Here is a 16,859-nt window from a genome sequence, read left to right on the forward strand (position 1 = left end):
TTCTATTTTAGCCGTCACGCATTATTCTTCTTTTTGGCAAATTAAGATGATATGAAACAACATTTCTGAACATCAGTCACCCTTACAACTGGCTCAAGCTATAACAATAAAGCACAAGGTATTTAGATGGCAAAATACCTGTTTTTTTCAGGAATTGTAGTGGTTGCATTAAAAAATGAATGATACTTTATGGGCAGCAATAACCTCTCTTATTTACACAATCTGTAGTTGTCCATCTGTGAGAAAACATAATCCTTACAGTAGTTACATTTTGTGCTAATTTTGTACTAATTTGTACAATTTGTACTAATTTTACAGACCAACAGCTCTGCGTACTCTGTAATAACTTCTTTGAAGTGAACTGAAGCAAACTGTTTCTGCAAATAAACTGTGTTTGTGGCGTTTTTTTACTAAATACCTAGAAATGCAAGTCACCGTAAAACAGCAATCCCACCACTATTTTAAGATTGTTTTGAACACATTACCTCTAAATTCAGGTGTGAAGAGCAGAGTCTGCAGAAGGGAATTGAGGTAGCAGGTCCCACCCTGATTTTTTATACCACTGAGGTTGGTGAAATCCCTCGGAGCTGGAGGCTCAGAATCTCTGGGCTTTGATTTCTTCCCTTTTCCACGATGATTGTTTGAAATAAAGGAAAAATCCTCTTCGAATAAGTCCCCAAACATTGTGAAGGCAAAACAGTCCCTTAAAAATAGAAAATAATCCATTTACTTTAAATATGCAATTGAATCCACCCACCTCTACATGATGAACCTTTAAGCCTTGACAGAAGAATGTTTATAACTTTTTTCATCTTATTCTGTTCATTCTAAAAGCAGGTGTCAAATCTGTGCAAAAGCATGCACTAATGTAATAAAAACTATATGAATTAAAAGCATTCACATTAGCACAGGCCTGAATAGACTTTTAATTTGGAATCAAATACATGGCATTTCATTTTTGCATCATCAAAAACACTCGTATCAAAACAAACAGCGCCTTCTAACCATCCATAATTAACCAGTGCTCAGGGTGCCCACTTTCCTGCAGGGAAGGTGAGCAAAACCTCTCAAACTCATCAAAATCCCTGCGCTGTCTCTCAACAAACCCCTGAGCACATATAACCTGTCTGTAGCCTTGACCAGTTCAGATGCGACGAGTGTAATAAACAGTCCAAAATCCAGTGGTATTTTATGAAATCATCATCTTTGCTTCCAGACAGTTGAATCACAAACTCAATGACATCTAATTCCACTTATGGGGATTTTTTCACAGATCTTTTTGGAATCCTTGCAACCTCTTAGCATGTACCAGGACTCCCAGAGTAACCTCCTTTTGTTTTGTACTTGCCACCCCGTAATTTCACTTGGTATGCTGTATCTCTTGTAATAGCAGGGAGTAATTTTGAATTATACTGAAGCAGTGAATAATCACTCCCCAACTAACTTTATTCTACTTAAGAGTTTACCGAAGTTTATCATATTGCTCTCAAACTTATCTTCCAGATAAAAGCCTCCATGAACACATATTCAGTCCTACAACTGAATGTGTTCCCTGTCTCTGATTATCCTTATCTACCTCCACTGAACCCCTTAACCTTCTGCCTTGCTATTTCTGAGATCAGAGGACTGCAGCTGCCTGCAGTGTTCAAGATATGTGCAAACCATGTCTATAGACAATTTCAGATATATATATATATATATTTATAGATAATGCTTCTCTGGTTTGTTCTCTTTTTGTACAACTGCTGAGCACTAAACTGCTTTAAGCAATGTTCATTATTATCCCAAGACTTAGCTCCTATGTGTTCACTTCAAACCCCAGCACTGTTCACTCACATTACATTAATATCTATACATAACTGTAAGGTTGCGATTCTCTCTGCCTCATGCTGCATCTCTCTGTACTCATGTACGGTTAATATTACCTGCTGTTGCATCACCTCAGCATTCACTGTTTTTTCCTGATAGATTATAATAGGCTGAACACATTCTCTAGCAAAGACACAGACTCCCCCTCACTCCCCTCTGGGACAGCTGATCTTCTGTTTCCCATCTTTTACCTAATTATTTAATCAAGCAATAACCTTCTCCTGTGTCAGCTTAACTTCTTTAAGAGCCTCCAGCAGCAAACCTTATTGAACACCATTTGAAAATTTAAATGTAGATGACAGACCAACCAGTAGATCTTCAGGCATCTGCTACAATTCTTTGTACAAAACAGCATTCCATTAAGCCCATTTTAGAGCAGTTTTCAGGTGAAGGGCTGTGCTCAGGGCAGCTGACTATGAAGCAGCACGGCCATGTTCACTCTGCTTGTTCTGTAATGCTTCTTCAGCACTTCATACAAGGCATATCCCCTTCTAAATCCCCACCAAATAAAATTACATGGCTGGAGAACCTTCTCAATGAATATGGACAGGAAATAAATCATTTTGATCCCTTTGCATTAGGTTTTCCTCCTCTGAATGCAGCTCTTATACCTTGATCACTACAAGCCCCGCAAAAACCTGTAAACCTCCCACCTCCCATGCTTCAAGGTTTAGGACTCTTTCCAAACTGCCCCTCAGACTGCATTTAATTTCCAGTCAGGCCTGCTGCACTTTAACCAACCAAAGATTACAACTCTTCCTATTTTCCTCATCCGAATGCACAACAGCTTGCTTCTAATAGGTTTGTTCACCATAAACAGGTGCATATCTAGGAGACAGTGATCATCTTACTGACAGCCTGCTGTTCCACCCACAGCTCCAGAGCAGCACTTCAGCAGGACGGTGCCAAATCCTCCCTCACTCCTTATTTCAGGATCCTCAAAGCATTGCTAGCAGCTTCCTTCCCTTAAAAGCCACAAGGCAATACAGATCAGAATGAATTTCTGGATGATGACTGTGTGTGCTGGTTTGACTGAGAATGGGTTAATTTTCTACATGCAGTTAGAAACCTTTCTTTGCCATAGCTAGCACACTCATTATTTGGACTTTGTTTGAGAACAATAAGATAACAGCCCTGCACAGAGTTAATGTTTTTATTGTCCTGGTCTGAGAGCCAAGGACACTCTGAATGCTCTGCCCACAGGTGTGAGGGATTAGGGAATGGGGGCATAGATGGAGCAGAGCTTGACTGACATCCAGACTGATCAATAAGAATATTCCATCCCATTAGCATAATGCTTCAGATATAAGGAGAGCTGTGCCTTCCTCCTTCCTCTCTTTCAATCTCTCACTGGCACTCAGCCAGGGGAGTTGGGATCAGGCACTTTAGTTCAGCCTTTTTCTGTTTTGCAGAGGCCTCTGAGCCTTTCTGCCTTTTTCCTCTTTTCTCTCTCTGGGATTGGCTGTGGGACCAGGTACTGTTTCCTGGCACTGGCTCCTCAGTGTGTTTATGAGGAATTGCCCTGAGTATCTTTTATTTCTATTTTATACATATATACATATATATATATATCTTTACTAGTAGTGTATTCATATTTTGTTATTTTATTAAACTGTGTTTATCTCAGTCCAAGTTTCTCCCTTCCCTTTCGATTCTCTCCCCTATTGGGGCAGGGAGTGAGTGAGCAGCTATCGTGGTTGTATTGCTAGCTCGGGTTGAGCCACAACACTCTGGTCCAGTGCCCTCACACAGCAGCGCCAACTCAGCACACATCACTTACGAGGGTCTTGCTCTGCCAAAGCTGGAGAAAGTCCATGAAAGGAGATCCCAAAGCCCCAGGTGGGAACCTCCCACGTTGTACCTCGGCTCTGGCCCCTCTCACACCCCCCATGACGCTGCACCCGTGCTCTCCCCACAGCAATCCGATCCTGACCCCGCCCTCCCTACAGCCCTTCCCTTTCCAGTCCCGGAGCCCCCACGGGGCTGGGCCCGGACTCACCGGTACCGAAAAGAGAACGAGGACCGGGGCCCCAGGCCTGCCGCCTGCACCCCGGCCGGTCCGCAGCGCCGGGGAGCGACCCCAGGACCGCCTGCCCGACTCAGTGCCCAGAGGCAGCGTCTGGAGCCCGGGCGGGCACCAACCGCCACGGCCCCGCCGCCGCCATCTTTGTTGTGGCGCCGCGCAAAGCATGCTGGGACCGCAAAGCCGCGGCGCCAGGACTTCACTCACCTGGCCAACAACAGCTGCCCCTCCTCGCTCCACAGAGCGGGGGAAGCCTCCTGCAAGCGGCGGGAAGGAACCGGGTGCCGATGCAAACCGAAGACTGCCCGGCAACGGCTTCCCCAGGGCGGGAGAGTGCGCACGGCCCGCTGGGACTCGTAGTGCGGCGCGGGCGGCCGCACTGCTTGCCGGGAGGAGCGGCCTCCCCGCAAGGCCTTCTGGGGGCTGTAGTTTCCCGCCCTCACACCCACCCCCTCCGGCGTTGCCATGGAGACCTCGGGGCCTGCACTGCTTCGCCAGCGTGGCGGCCTGGAGGAGAATCAGCTTCTGCTGGGGGGTTGGACCTGCCCGAGGAGGAGAGCGAGACGTCTCCACCGTGACCCAAAGCTCCCAGGGCACCAGCAGACAGGCCCGGCCCAGCCTTCTGAATTACACAGGCAGGGGGGAAGCTCATGCACCAGCCTGGCAGCACCTCACAGCTGCTGGGGCTGCTTCTCCTCCTGCCCTTCTGGTCCAGTCCCCTCCCCGAGCTCCTCTCCCTTGGGCTTGTCCATTTCTCCCACAGCACCCCCAGTTACGCTGCCTCTTACCCAAACCCAAAGTCCCTACTACCTTCTTGCACGTCTGAGAGGAGAGCAATTCTTATCTCACGCTCCCTTGAAACCAGCGAAGTTTAACTAACCAAGAAACCCTTGCCAAATAGCCAAGCCAACCAGGGAGCTGCTGGCAAACCCTCAAACACTCAGAAACACCTCTAAGGTACTGATTAACTTCACCCTGCTTGTCCTGCACTTGCCTTTGCAGCCGCTCCCTTCACATTAAGGGTGTACGAGGTTTGGATGGCAAATTCTTCCAGCTGCAGAAGGAGGAGAGGACTTTTTCCCAACAGCTCTCTGCTCACCCCTTGTCACTAAATCATTAACTAGACAGAGAAGGACAATTCACCAGATAAACCAATTGGCTTCCTTCAAAAGTGTCTCCAAGCTACAGTTTAAAGAAGGCTTTCACAGTGTGCACTCTCACCACAGGAACATGACTTTGCGGCTTTGCTGTGCCTGGATTTTTATCCTCCTCATTCCCAGCCTCTCAGATGGAGGGAAACTCCTGGTGGTGCCCGTGGATGGAAGCCACTGGCTTAGCATGAAGCCTGTGGTTGAAAAGCTCACCGAGAGAAGACATGAAGTGGTGGTGCTTACACCAGAAGTAAGCTGGCAGGTAGGAAAGACAGAGGCATACACGGTAAAAACATACCCAGTGTCTTACACAATAGAAGACCTGGATAATGGCTTTCGTGACTACCTTGCTGTTCACCTGAAGGACTTGCCTTTTCCGCTGAACACTCTAGCGATGTACAACGCCTCTGTGCATGCTTCCCATATAGACTTTGCTCAGTGCAAGGACCTTTTCAGGAACAAGGAGACTTTGCAGTACTTGAATCAAAGTGGCTTTGATGCTGTCCTAACCGACCCCGTGTTTATGTGTGGAGCAACAATTTCTAATTATCTTGCACTTCCGTCTGTGTTCTTCATGAGAGGATTCCCTTGCAACTTACACTACGAAGCAGCGCAGTGCCCAAGCCCTCTGTCTTACGCTCCGAGACTATTCACCTTCAACTCGGACCGCATGACATTTTTCCAGAGAGTGGAAAATGCACTGGTTTCCCTCCTGGAGCCTGTGTACTGTAACGGTTACTACAAAGAAGCACTAGCGTTTTCCTCCGAAGTTCTTCAGAGAGATGTATCCCTGCTAGACATGTTCAACTCTGCTTCCATTTGGCTTCTGAGATACGACTTTGTGTTTGAGTACGTCAGACCAGTGATGCCCAATATGGTCTTTATTGGAGGTATAAACTGTGCTGAGAAGAAACCACTGCCTAAGGTATGTTCTTTTTCCTCCAAATTACACATTTTGCAATGGAATGTGATTACATCTTGTCTGGAAATTTAGTGCTAATTAAGTTTTATATTTCTGGTAATGATTTAATGCAGCCAGATTTTTGCAGTTGTTTTGCACAGGTTGAAATCAAATTATCATCATGGAGGTAGGTGACTTATTTGAATTAATGAGGATTTTTGGGCAAGTCCAACAAGAAATGGACTTCATCGGCCAGCTACAAATTACCGTCCTCTGTGAATGTATATTCACCGACTAAATGCATTTTTATTTTGTTTTCCTGGAGTCTTTCTTTGCTTTCTTTGTCCTGGACATCTTTCTTTGACCTGACCAAAAACCCAAAGACCACGCTCTGAGAGTCATCTTTTGTTTTTAACTCTGTGCTCAGTAAAGTCAGTTAAGTTGCCTTGTCTGTGTTTTGACGACTTGTGGCTTCCAAAATAGATTGTTTCTGTTTGTAGGTCATGGTGAAACATAAATGTCCTGTTGAAATGGGAAGAATTAATCTGAAAGAGCGTATTTGGTGAAATACACTTGTATGGAAAACTCAGCTAAGTTTTCATACCTGATTCTTGACATTTGCTTTTACCAGAATTGTTCTGCAGGGTTTTTAATCCTAATCTAGAAATTTAAATCTAATTTGATACTTACTATATGGTCTCTACAGAATTAATAGCACTGGACACTTCTTTCCAGGCACAAAGCAGGACACAAATCTCTTTCCTATGATAGGAAATTACTGCCTTGCTTCTGAATTGTGGTCACACAATTTCACTGTACAATTGCCGGACAGCAGTTTTGAGCTGATGTTTTTTTTATTCTTTCACATTCCTTTCATACTCTTTGACAGGCTTCTGCAGAGCCCACTGAACATTAGGCTCAAGAAACTGTTGCTTCATAGTTTGAGATTTAAGATGTAAATTCTTGCTGGTTGAATGACTTAAGTCTTTAGTTCTATATCTGAAGGTCTCAGAGCTGCAGTTTATTGCTTACTACAAGGGTAGTGCCATCCTGCCCTCATTTTATACCTGGCATCTCCCATCTTCACACTGACATTTGTCATTTGGTGGAAACCACATGTTCCAAACCTTGAAAGTACTTGCGTATCTTCAGTCCATCTTTTACAGCAACATGTTCTGCAGAGAGCAGAAGAATTTCTCCTTTTTCACTTCGAACAGTGCCCAGTAGCAAGGCAATAATGCAGCAGAGTGTAAACAAATGTGAAGTGAGCCATGCATGGGGAAGAAAAACCAACCTGCTTATCTGTACACAGTAGTAAACCCTGGGCTGGTCATGACTTTTCAGAAATACAATTGTATTATTAGAACACAGTAGCCCATTATTCAACAAGAAAACAAAAAGGATGACCAGAAAAGGGAGTGAGAACAAGAGATTGAAGACACATTTTATTTTCTCAGACAAGAAGCTTAAGCCACAGACCTTTCAACACTGTCCACAGTTTTGCACAGGCAGAAAAACCAGGCGCTGTGGCCTCATTCCAGAAGAGGACTCCTCGCTGCCATATCTCACACGGTTCTGTGGAGAACCTGCACCAGGCTGCTGTGGAGCTCCTGCCTCTGCAGAACTGGGCAAGTGTGTCTTATCCAGCACCGAGCTGGGAATTAAATCCCGTGTTCCCTGACCCTCCTGAGCTATAAGAATCCTCTCCATCCTGCAGTGCTCTTGTGTAAAAGGAGTGGGAGAACATGCGACTACAGGACTGGGCCTGGGGGAACACAAACTGCACTAATTGACTAAGATAACTGCAGTGGCTGCTGCAGGCTGGGCTTCCTCATGTCCCACTTCACATAGGCATCTGTCTCAGCAGCAAGTACATATTCATTAACAGACACATCAATCCACTTGCCAAATCCCAATGTGTCTGGAAGACTGATACAACGCTTGCAGGAAGTCAGAGCCGGTATCTCGGCTGAGCAGAGGTCCCGTGCCAGCATCAGCCTCTAATGACTCCAGAAGGACCTGAAGGCTGGCAGGATAAATGGTCCCTCATTAAGAGAAAATTGCAAATGAACTCAGACTGTGAGCCCTGAGACACTTTCGGCCAAAGTTACTGTGAAGTTGCTATTTTGTGCAGCGTGTAAGAACAAAATTTGATCAAAGTTCAGAAATGTAAGCTATAGCAGCCTTTCAAAATGCTTCTTGTATTCATGTTACTTACTCAAACAACTGGTTAACTTAAAACATTAAGTGCCCTTTGCTAGTGGATAATGAACATAACACAGGCTATTTTGAAAAATGAATGAGACATTTCTGTCCTAGCTCAAGAACTGCATACTTTGTCTGTCTATTCTTTGTTAACGTCTGTTTTTTTTTTTTAATTCTTCCTGTCGCTGCCTCACTTTTTCCACAGCTTTTCTCTGATGGTCTGGTGCAAAAACAAGATAATCTTTTGAGTCCGTAAGAAAATGTAGCCATGCTGGCAAGAGACTTGTGCTCACACAGAGAGTGTATTGGCTGTTTACAGCCAGCTAATTTTGCTCTTGAAGGTCATACCACGTTCAGAGAAAGTAACATAACAGCAAGTTCCAAAGGGATTTGGTCACTTCTTATCATGGCACTTGAAATACTCTTTATCTCTGAATCTCCAGCAGCTTTTACCTGCATAAAGACAAAACATTCCTCCAGCAAAGCCCCGAGGGCCTCAGTTCAAAAGCTCAGAGGTAAAAAGCTTTTTCCAAATGTTCAGTCTGAATCTTTCAAACTGCCATGTGGAGCCCATATTATACTGTTTACTCATAGCCAGACAAGTTGGGCTCTGTCATCATTGTTACTTTCCATTGAATAGCTGTAGGCTGTAGACAAGTGTCATAGGGAACAGGATCTCCAACATGGTTTGTTTTCTTTTTCCTTAAAAATCTTGTCGTAACACAGGTGGAAGCAACTCAGAAATTCTGCCCTCCCCTTCTGGTAAGCACAGGACACAAGTGGGGACTTCTCTTGACTTATACCACAGCCAAGTCTTAACTTCTTTTGAAAAGCAGGTATTATTAAGAACATTTAAAAACATTTGGCCTGTAGCCACCTCACATGAACTCTTACGGCCCTTCTTGAGCAAGGATCACATATGCTGTGGTATCATTGCCTTCAAAAAGATCTTTGACCTTGAGCTACTCACCTATGGACTCTTACGGAGTTGAGCTCCCCTCTTGAGCAAGAGCTGCATACTCTGCTGCATCACTGTCTACACAAAGAGGCGTTTGGTTAATGTGTTACACAAACTTTGGTGACACCACTGCTTGGCGTGCCACCTCCTGCTCAGCGTGTAGAATATCGCGTGTGAACTCCAGGCACCTTTCTGAGCGAAGGTGTAAGAGGGAAGGTTGGAGATCTAGGTCTTCTGTGTCAATAGCACCACATGCTTCTTGTACTATAAACTCTCTGGAGAAACCCAGTGGCCACAAAAGCTGGGAAGAAGTGCTCCTGACTTTAAATCTGGCACAGGACAGTCATGTGCACAGTGACTCACCTCAAACAGCCCTGATCCAGAAAAATCCCTTTAAAAACAACTGCTACCTCTGCAATTTGAAGGCCCTGCTAATTGATCTGAATCATTTAAGATAACACAAATGCATGGAAGTACTTCTTGCTTTAGGTCCCTTGATAGTACTATTATAAATGCTTTTATCACAGTTTAAAACGTGAGCTTTGAACGCTAACCTCTGTCAGTAAACATTTTGTGGAGACAGGGATTAAAGACCACGAAGGTATAAAGACCACAAAGGTATAACTGAGATGCAACGATATTTTGCTTTCATATGTGACTTGGAAGAAGAAGGAACAGTTCATATGTTTATTTTCCTGCCAACAGCACCATGGTATTTGTGTGGAGATACCAGATACCCAATGGGCTTGTTCTTTTTCTTTCTTTCTGGAGTTTGGCAGAAGGTGGGAAGCTCTTGGTCGTGCCTCAGGATGGAAGTCACTGGCTGAGCATGCGCGTGGTTCTGGAGAAACTCTGGGAGAGAGGGCATGAAATTGTTGCAGTGATTCCTGAAGCCACTTTGCTCCTGAACAGCTCACAGTCATTCAGTATCAAAACATACTCTGTGCCTTACACACAGGAGTTTCTGGATGAAAGCTACAATTCCATTGGTGAAAACAGTTTTGGTAACTCTCCCATTCTAGAAAAATCTGCATTTTTACTCATCAATATGTCAGAATTTACCAACATATTCTCTTCGCCTTGTTGGCATCTCTTATATAATAAAGAACTAATGAAGTACCTCAATGATACCAAATTTGATGCCGTTATGACGGATCCTGTATTGCCCTGTGGACCAATTGTTGCTGAGAATCTCTCTCTCCCTTCAGTGTACTTTATGCGTGGTCTTCCATGTACCTTGGACTACAAAGCCGCCCAGTGCCCCAGTCCTTTCTCTTATGTGCCGAAGACTTTCACATCCAGTTCAGATCACATGACATTTACGGAGCGTGTGAAGAACCTTCTGGTTGGGATTTCAGAAGATTTGCTGTGCTATCTCTTATATTCAAAATATGAGAAAGTAGCTTCTGAGGTTCTTCAAAGAGAAATAACAGTACTGGAACTGTTTAGCAAAGCATCCATTTGGCTGATGAGATATGACTTCGTTTTTGAGTACCCGCGCCCAATAATGCCAAATATGGTCTATGTTGGAGGCATCAACTGCGCTCAGAGGAAGTCATTATCGAAGGTTTGTCACTGTTTCCATTAAGGGCATTATAGCATTTACTAGTGATTATTTAAGATTTGCTTTTTTAAATGCTTCCTATAGTAGTATGTGTGCTTGAGCACAAATGTGATTGAATACCAGGATGGCTTGATTTGGAAGTAGCTCTGATAGATGATCACAAGACCTTAGCTTCGTTTCACTGTGAGCAGCTGAAGGGTTTCTCTCTGGAAGAGCTTAGGTGAAGTTGTCTAAGCTATACAGCTGCCTAGGTATAGCTTAGCTTGTTGGAAGCATATCAAGTAATGTCAGACAATCATGGCAGTTCTACTGTATCTAGATAAACGACAAAATCATGCTAGATCATATTCATACCCCTAACAGTTGTGGAATATTGATTAATTGTAGGAGACTTAACTGGGCACAAAGTAGAAATGTGGAATTAACTCTGTGGGTATACCCAGGCACTGATACTGTGCGACAGAGATCAATAATTTGCATGAATACCCCAAATCCGAGCAGGGTAGGCAATCAAAAACAGTAGAGGGAGCTCCTTCCACATTTGTGGAAGAAAGCATAGAAGAGGATGACTGGAAACAGAAACCTTCAGGAGTATAAGTATCTACCCTCCTTCCCTAACTTGTTCAAATCTCCCTAGTGGGCTGTGCATATAATGCAGATGCCTGTCCTTTATTTTGTTTTTCAGACCATGGTGGTGTTGCAACAGCAGAAGTTATTGCTGAGCTTGTATCACCTTTACTACTGTAGACTCAGGGCTTTTGCTTTGATAACTGGTAAAATATAGGAACAAATCTGAAGATACCCCTTATCAACCCACTGGATATCAAATCTCTGTCAATTCATTGCTTCCTGTTTAGACTCTGAGAGCACAAGGGAATCCACGGGTCAGACCTCTGTTCCGAGTTCTGTGTCCAATCAGCTGAGCAGACTCAAGGCAGGGAGTTCATCATTAACTGTTTGCTAATAAGATAGAGATTGCTCAGTCAGGTGATATCTCCCAATCATAACTCTGTTCAGCCTTTCAGTGTGAGACATCACTGACTGCTTGAGGCTTCATCTTGAGCATTTGAATCCTGTAATGTTAATTCAAGCGTTCAAGTTTACCTTGCAGTGCCCAGTTGCTTAAAGCCTTCACTCTGACCTGAAGATAAAACCACTCTTTACATACAGTCAAAATTACCCTTGTATCTGCCCACAAACATACATTTTGCACCTCTGCATCCCTTGGGCAATGAGGAATATGTTATTTCGTGGGAGGCCTCCAGATTCCCACAGAAGTGTGCATGAAAAGCTGGGCTTTTCCCTCAGTATTTTCCAGCAGCCTATTTCCAGTAATTCGATTTTGTATGCCTGTTTACAGGACTTGGTGCCAGCTGGGGTAATGCTAGTCTTCTGCCCTTGAGCAGAGGACCATTTCTGCAGGAATTTCAGACAGTGGCAGACCTGAGTGAAACCCCCATCACCCAGCGAAGGAGCGAGAGATCTTTTGTGCAAAATACTCTGTCCCGGATCCTGACTGCAACTATGTTTTGCTAGAACTATGCCCAGCTTCTTAAGTATAGAATATCTGTCACTTTCCCCAAAGAAATCCTCCTAATTCTTAATGCTTTCTCTTATTTTTCAGTTAATGTCTACTGCAGATATTTCATAAAGGTCATGTATAGCACCCACCTATGCAAGCAGAGCCTGGTTAAAAAGACTTTAGTACAATAACCCACCTATTTCCAAAGCAGTGTTACAAAAAGTTTCTTAATGGTAGTGACATTCCTGAGGAGAGAGTCAGACCTTGATACACAAAAACATGTAAAGAAAGGAGTAAAACTGATGTGACTGGTCCCATAGAGAATAAACAGTGCTAAATATGATCTGAAATAGCCATACCCATTCCACTGCATCAGGAAGTGCCGAAGAATTTCGTATCAAAAGCACTTCGGTAATTTAGGGAGGATTTTGCAGTTCCCAAATATCTGTGAGTTTATACAGAACCACACACCCAACCAGATCTCTATGGTACCTTAATGTAGAGCACGTCTTCTGAGAAGTCTGGTAAGACAGAACCAAGCCCTGAAATTAGAACTGCATTTCACCTTGCTTGTCCCCAGGAGAGCACGAGGTCTGCTCTTCAGGATGCGGCTGTCACCAAACCTTCAATGGCTCCTTCGCTGTGGGATCCAGTCTCAAGCAAAGAGCCTTGGCATTCTGGTCAGCCACAAAAATACATAATGGGGCATAAACTAAGAGGGTCGATCCCTGTTATCCCCTCAGACCTTAGATATAACATTTCAGTTGCCAGACTTTCAGGGACATTTAGTTCATTTTATTCCACTTAACTCTGATGCCTGCAGTAATTCCCTCCAGTTTTGTCTCTCCTTCCCTGGCCTTAACAAATATTTTTCTTGGATTCCAGTGGCAGATCTCCTAGTCCTTCTTTTATTTAAATCAAACAAACAAAACAGATTAAAAAATTGGCAGTGATTCAATATGATTATGCTCAAAGCAGGCCCAAAAAATGCAGATCTTAGAAGTTAGAGCTTTCTGCTGTCAGAACACTTTGCAAAAATCTTCATTTTCTCTTGCACCTGCATTGGTCTGAGAAGAAGAGCATCAACTCCAAATCCAGAGCATCTGACTTGTAATAAATGTGAAAATAAAGCACAATATATTCACCTGGGTATTGCTACAGGATCTTGTTTACTGCACAGAAACTGCTGTCTGTCAGCAGGCAGGCTTTGCTGCATGAAGGTTTTAGAGTAAATATTTTCTCATGTCCATAGTGTATTATGGCTCAGGCTTCAATTCTGCAAACACTCACACACCTCCATAACTCTGTTCATTCACCTGTGCCCGTTCTTTTTCGCCCAGAACTGATTTTCCTATAGAGAACTAAATTTCTTGATCATTATTTTGATGTGTTAGCTGCTCATTTTATTGCCTTCCCAGTTTTGTGCGAATGTGACAAAGTACAGCACGTAACGTGGAAAGGAATTTGACTCGGGATGCACTCTGTGTTGGCAGGAATTTGAAGCTATTGTGAATGCCTCTGGAGAACATGGCATTGTTGTCTTCTCGCTGGGCTCCATGGTTTCTGAGATTCCTATGAAGAAAGCCGAAGAAATTGCAGATGCCTTGGGCTCTGTCCCTCAAACGGTATGGTTTCCCTCTCCCAATTCCAGCACAGCAATTCAACGCTCTTTTCAAATACAGTACATGATTACCTTTGCTTTTTGGTGTGCTTGGTCTTCCCTTCTTTCTCCTGCTCCCTGATGCCAGAAGGAAGTATCAGCCCAGCTGCTCCGCAAGACAAAACAGGTTTTGTGCATCGTGGAAGTTTTTAGCTGTGCTTTTCAAACCCACTGAGGAGCAGCAAGAGACCAGTTGCTGAGAACTGATGTTGTGCTTACTTGTCTTGACAGGTTTTGTGGAGATACACGGGAAAGGCACCACCCAACCTGCCAAAGAACGTGAAACTCGTCAAATGGCTGCCACAGAATGATCTTCTAGGTAGGTCTGAGATACCTTGAGTGACTCCAATGTGTTTCTTTTAGTCTGATACTGCTGCGGTAAGGCCCCATTAGCATCATCTCTGCTGAGTCCCTGTATCACTGTGGGTCACAGGATTTACTTTCAGCCCTTGCTGTTTGAACCAGAGCTCATCCTTTAGAAACTTCTCTGGTTGTGACTTCAAATTTGCCAAATTATGAAACACCACTGTGTGGAAGGTGTTCCAACGCTTCACTACCCTTTCTGTCAAAATGGTGGTCTTTACCTCTGACTAGCCAGCTGTGCGTTTTTGTCATATTTTGTCTACTGGACTGAAAATAAAATTTAAGGAGCCCGAGAGAGCATTTCCAGATGGGTCATCAGGCTTTTCAAGTGGTAAAATAGTACATGCTGTTGGCAGGAGTACACTGGTTGGTTAGACAACAGGACTCAGCTGTGGGCCATCTGAAAAGCCAGCAAATGGAAGACATGGTAAAAAAGTAAGTGAGGGTAACATCCTCCTTAACATCACTTGGCTCTGATTTCATCCTAAAATCTGAAAAGCTTTGGAGGATTATCCAAGGCTTTCCAGAGATTGCCCAAACCAAGAAAGGGCTCTACAACCCAAGGTTCACTCAGTCCCTTGTAATGCCCCATTCTCTGCAGCCCTGAGTCTGTCCATAAGTAGTGATACACAACAGCCCAAAGTTCTTGATTTATGACTGCCAATGCTAATTTTGCCCAAGTTCTTTCCCCAGGGATGCATTACTGTGACTTAAGAAATCAAAAAGCTAAGCAAATCTGTCTTTCCTCTACAGCTCACCCTAAGGCTCGTGCCTTTATTACCCACGGAGGCTCACACGGTATCTACGAGGGGATATGCAACGCAGTGCCAATGGTACTAATGCCGTTATTTGGAGACCAGATGGACAACGCCAAGCGAGTAGAGTCACGGGGAGCAGGACTGACACTGAATATAATTGAAATGACTTCACAGGACCTATCCACTGCCCTGAAAGCAGTTATTAATGATAAAAAGTAAGTAATAGAAAAGCAACTTTTCACCTTCTACTGTTGTGTAACACCAGCACTCTGGCTTCCAGCTTAACAGAATGCTAATCTGTTCTTACATGCCTTCTTATATCTAAGCTACATCACTGAGAAGCTGACGCTTACCCAGGCTTAACCTTGTGCTGTCCCCGTAACAGCACTGTCCTTCTCACTGCCCAGGGTCATAATCATTAGGTGACAAGAACTGGCTGATCTGAGAGGATGCAGGTATCAGAGAAGTTTCAGCCCAAAGATTTTGCTGACAGCTCAAATTGAGCTTTTTCTTCTTTTCTCATACCTTTTCTCCTTTGTTTATCACTAAAAACAGCACTTTTCTGAGCCTGTATCTTTGCCATTATCCTTCTCATGGGGTGGGAGGACACCACCAGAGAAGTCCCCAGTGGGCCATCAGACAACTAACACTGCATGCCTTTTTTCTGGGGTCTCAGTCTCAGCAGCAGGAGTCACTGAAAACACCCAACATCTTTCCTTGGCAGGTACAAAGAGAACATCAAGCGCCTCTCTGAGCTTCACCTCGACAGACCCATCCACCCCCTGGACCTGGCCGTGCACTGGGTGGAGTTTGTAATGAGACACAAAGGGGCCCCACACCTGCGCCCCGCTGCTCACGACTTGAACTGGATCCAGTACCACTCCCTGGACGTCATCGCCTTCCTCCTGGCCGTGGTGCTCCTCTCCCTCTTCATTTCTCTGAAGTGCTGCCTGTTCTGCTGCCGCAGGTGCTGCTCGAAGAAGGGAAGAGCAAGAAAGCCAACCAAAGCAAAGTCTCACTAGCAGATGGAACCAGTGGTAGGGAATAAGGACTCTGCTCCAGAGCAGAAGGATCAGAGAACATCTCAAATTTCACTCAAATAATTGCTGACTTTCAGTCAGGAAATAAAAACATTCCTTTAAACTACAATTGGTTGTTAAAAATAATTTGTATAGAAGTGCTCCAGTCATTTGGGAAGATAGTGTGAAGTCCAAGGCTCGTGGCTTCCACGTCTTTCTGTACAAAGGGCTCACGGTGACATTTTTTTTTTTTACTTCTCTATGAATCGTAGAATACCAGGTTGGAAGGGACCTCAAGGATCATCTGGTCCAACCTTTCCACCCTGCAGAGTGGTTCTTCCTTCCAAAGTGTCCACTTCCCCACTCAGTGTGGTATCATCAGCACGTTTCATCAGGCTATGCTGGATCCTACCCTCCAGATCACTAATGAAGATATTAAAAAGTGTTGCGCACCCACTCATGACAGGTCACATCTGGAGGTTGCCACAGTCCCCACACTACTACATATAGAAAAAGTCAGAAAAGACCTTAAACGTAAGTTAATATTCGGAGGCATACATACGGAGGCATCCAGGTACGTTATGGCAGCACAGGTGTCCTGCTAAGTACCTGCTGCTGTTATTTTCTATTGCTGCTTGAAAGAGCATGTACTTTAGTTCAAGAGGATGGTCGCTCTGCTCCTCAGCCTGTCCCCATGCAGTGCCCAATTCTCATGGGCATCCACACCACCTGCACCCCGTCCAGGACTGATGCCAACTGTTGCTTTTCATCCTCTGCCTTCCCCTCCTCACCTCCTGCCCTTGGTAAACACGTGGAAACCTCTTCCTTGGGCCATGCAGAAGGAGTCCCCACGGTGCATGAGAGCT

At 44.4% G+C, this 16,859-nt stretch overlaps 1 protein-coding gene and 1 long non-coding RNA gene across 4 annotated transcripts in view; one reads left to right on the plus strand and one right to left on the minus strand.

The window, feature by feature from the left end:
• LOC309441629 overlaps positions 1 to 4,041 on the minus strand; it is a 25,597-nt gene extending 21,556 nt beyond the window's left edge. For all 3 annotated transcript variants that reach the window (XR_014184435.1, XR_014184436.1, XR_014184437.1), the window contains exons 1-2: positions 3,869 to 4,041; positions 486 to 703 (exon numbers count right to left, since the gene is read on the minus strand). This is a non-coding gene — a long non-coding RNA (uncharacterized lncRNA). The remainder of the gene's footprint in view (positions 1 to 485; positions 704 to 3,868) is intronic.
• Positions 4,042 to 5,004: 963 nt separating this feature from the next.
• On the plus strand, positions 5,005 to 16,117 carry LOC309441622 (UDP-glucuronosyltransferase 1A8-like). The gene is made up of 5 exons (XM_082056451.1): positions 5,005 to 5,968; positions 13,687 to 13,818; positions 14,085 to 14,172; positions 14,970 to 15,189; positions 15,699 to 16,117. Exons 1-5 carry the CDS (start codon positions 5,123 to 5,125, stop codon positions 15,994 to 15,996), a joined length of 1,584 nt encoding a protein of 527 aa, XP_081912577.1. The 5' UTR covers positions 5,005 to 5,122; the 3' UTR covers positions 15,997 to 16,117.
• Positions 16,118 to 16,859: the final 742 nt, after the last annotated feature.

Source organism: Streptopelia decaocto (assembly GCF_964273445.1).
Source record: "Streptopelia decaocto genome assembly, chromosome: 6".
Lineage (NCBI taxonomy): Eukaryota > Metazoa > Chordata > Aves > Columbiformes > Columbidae > Streptopelia > Streptopelia decaocto.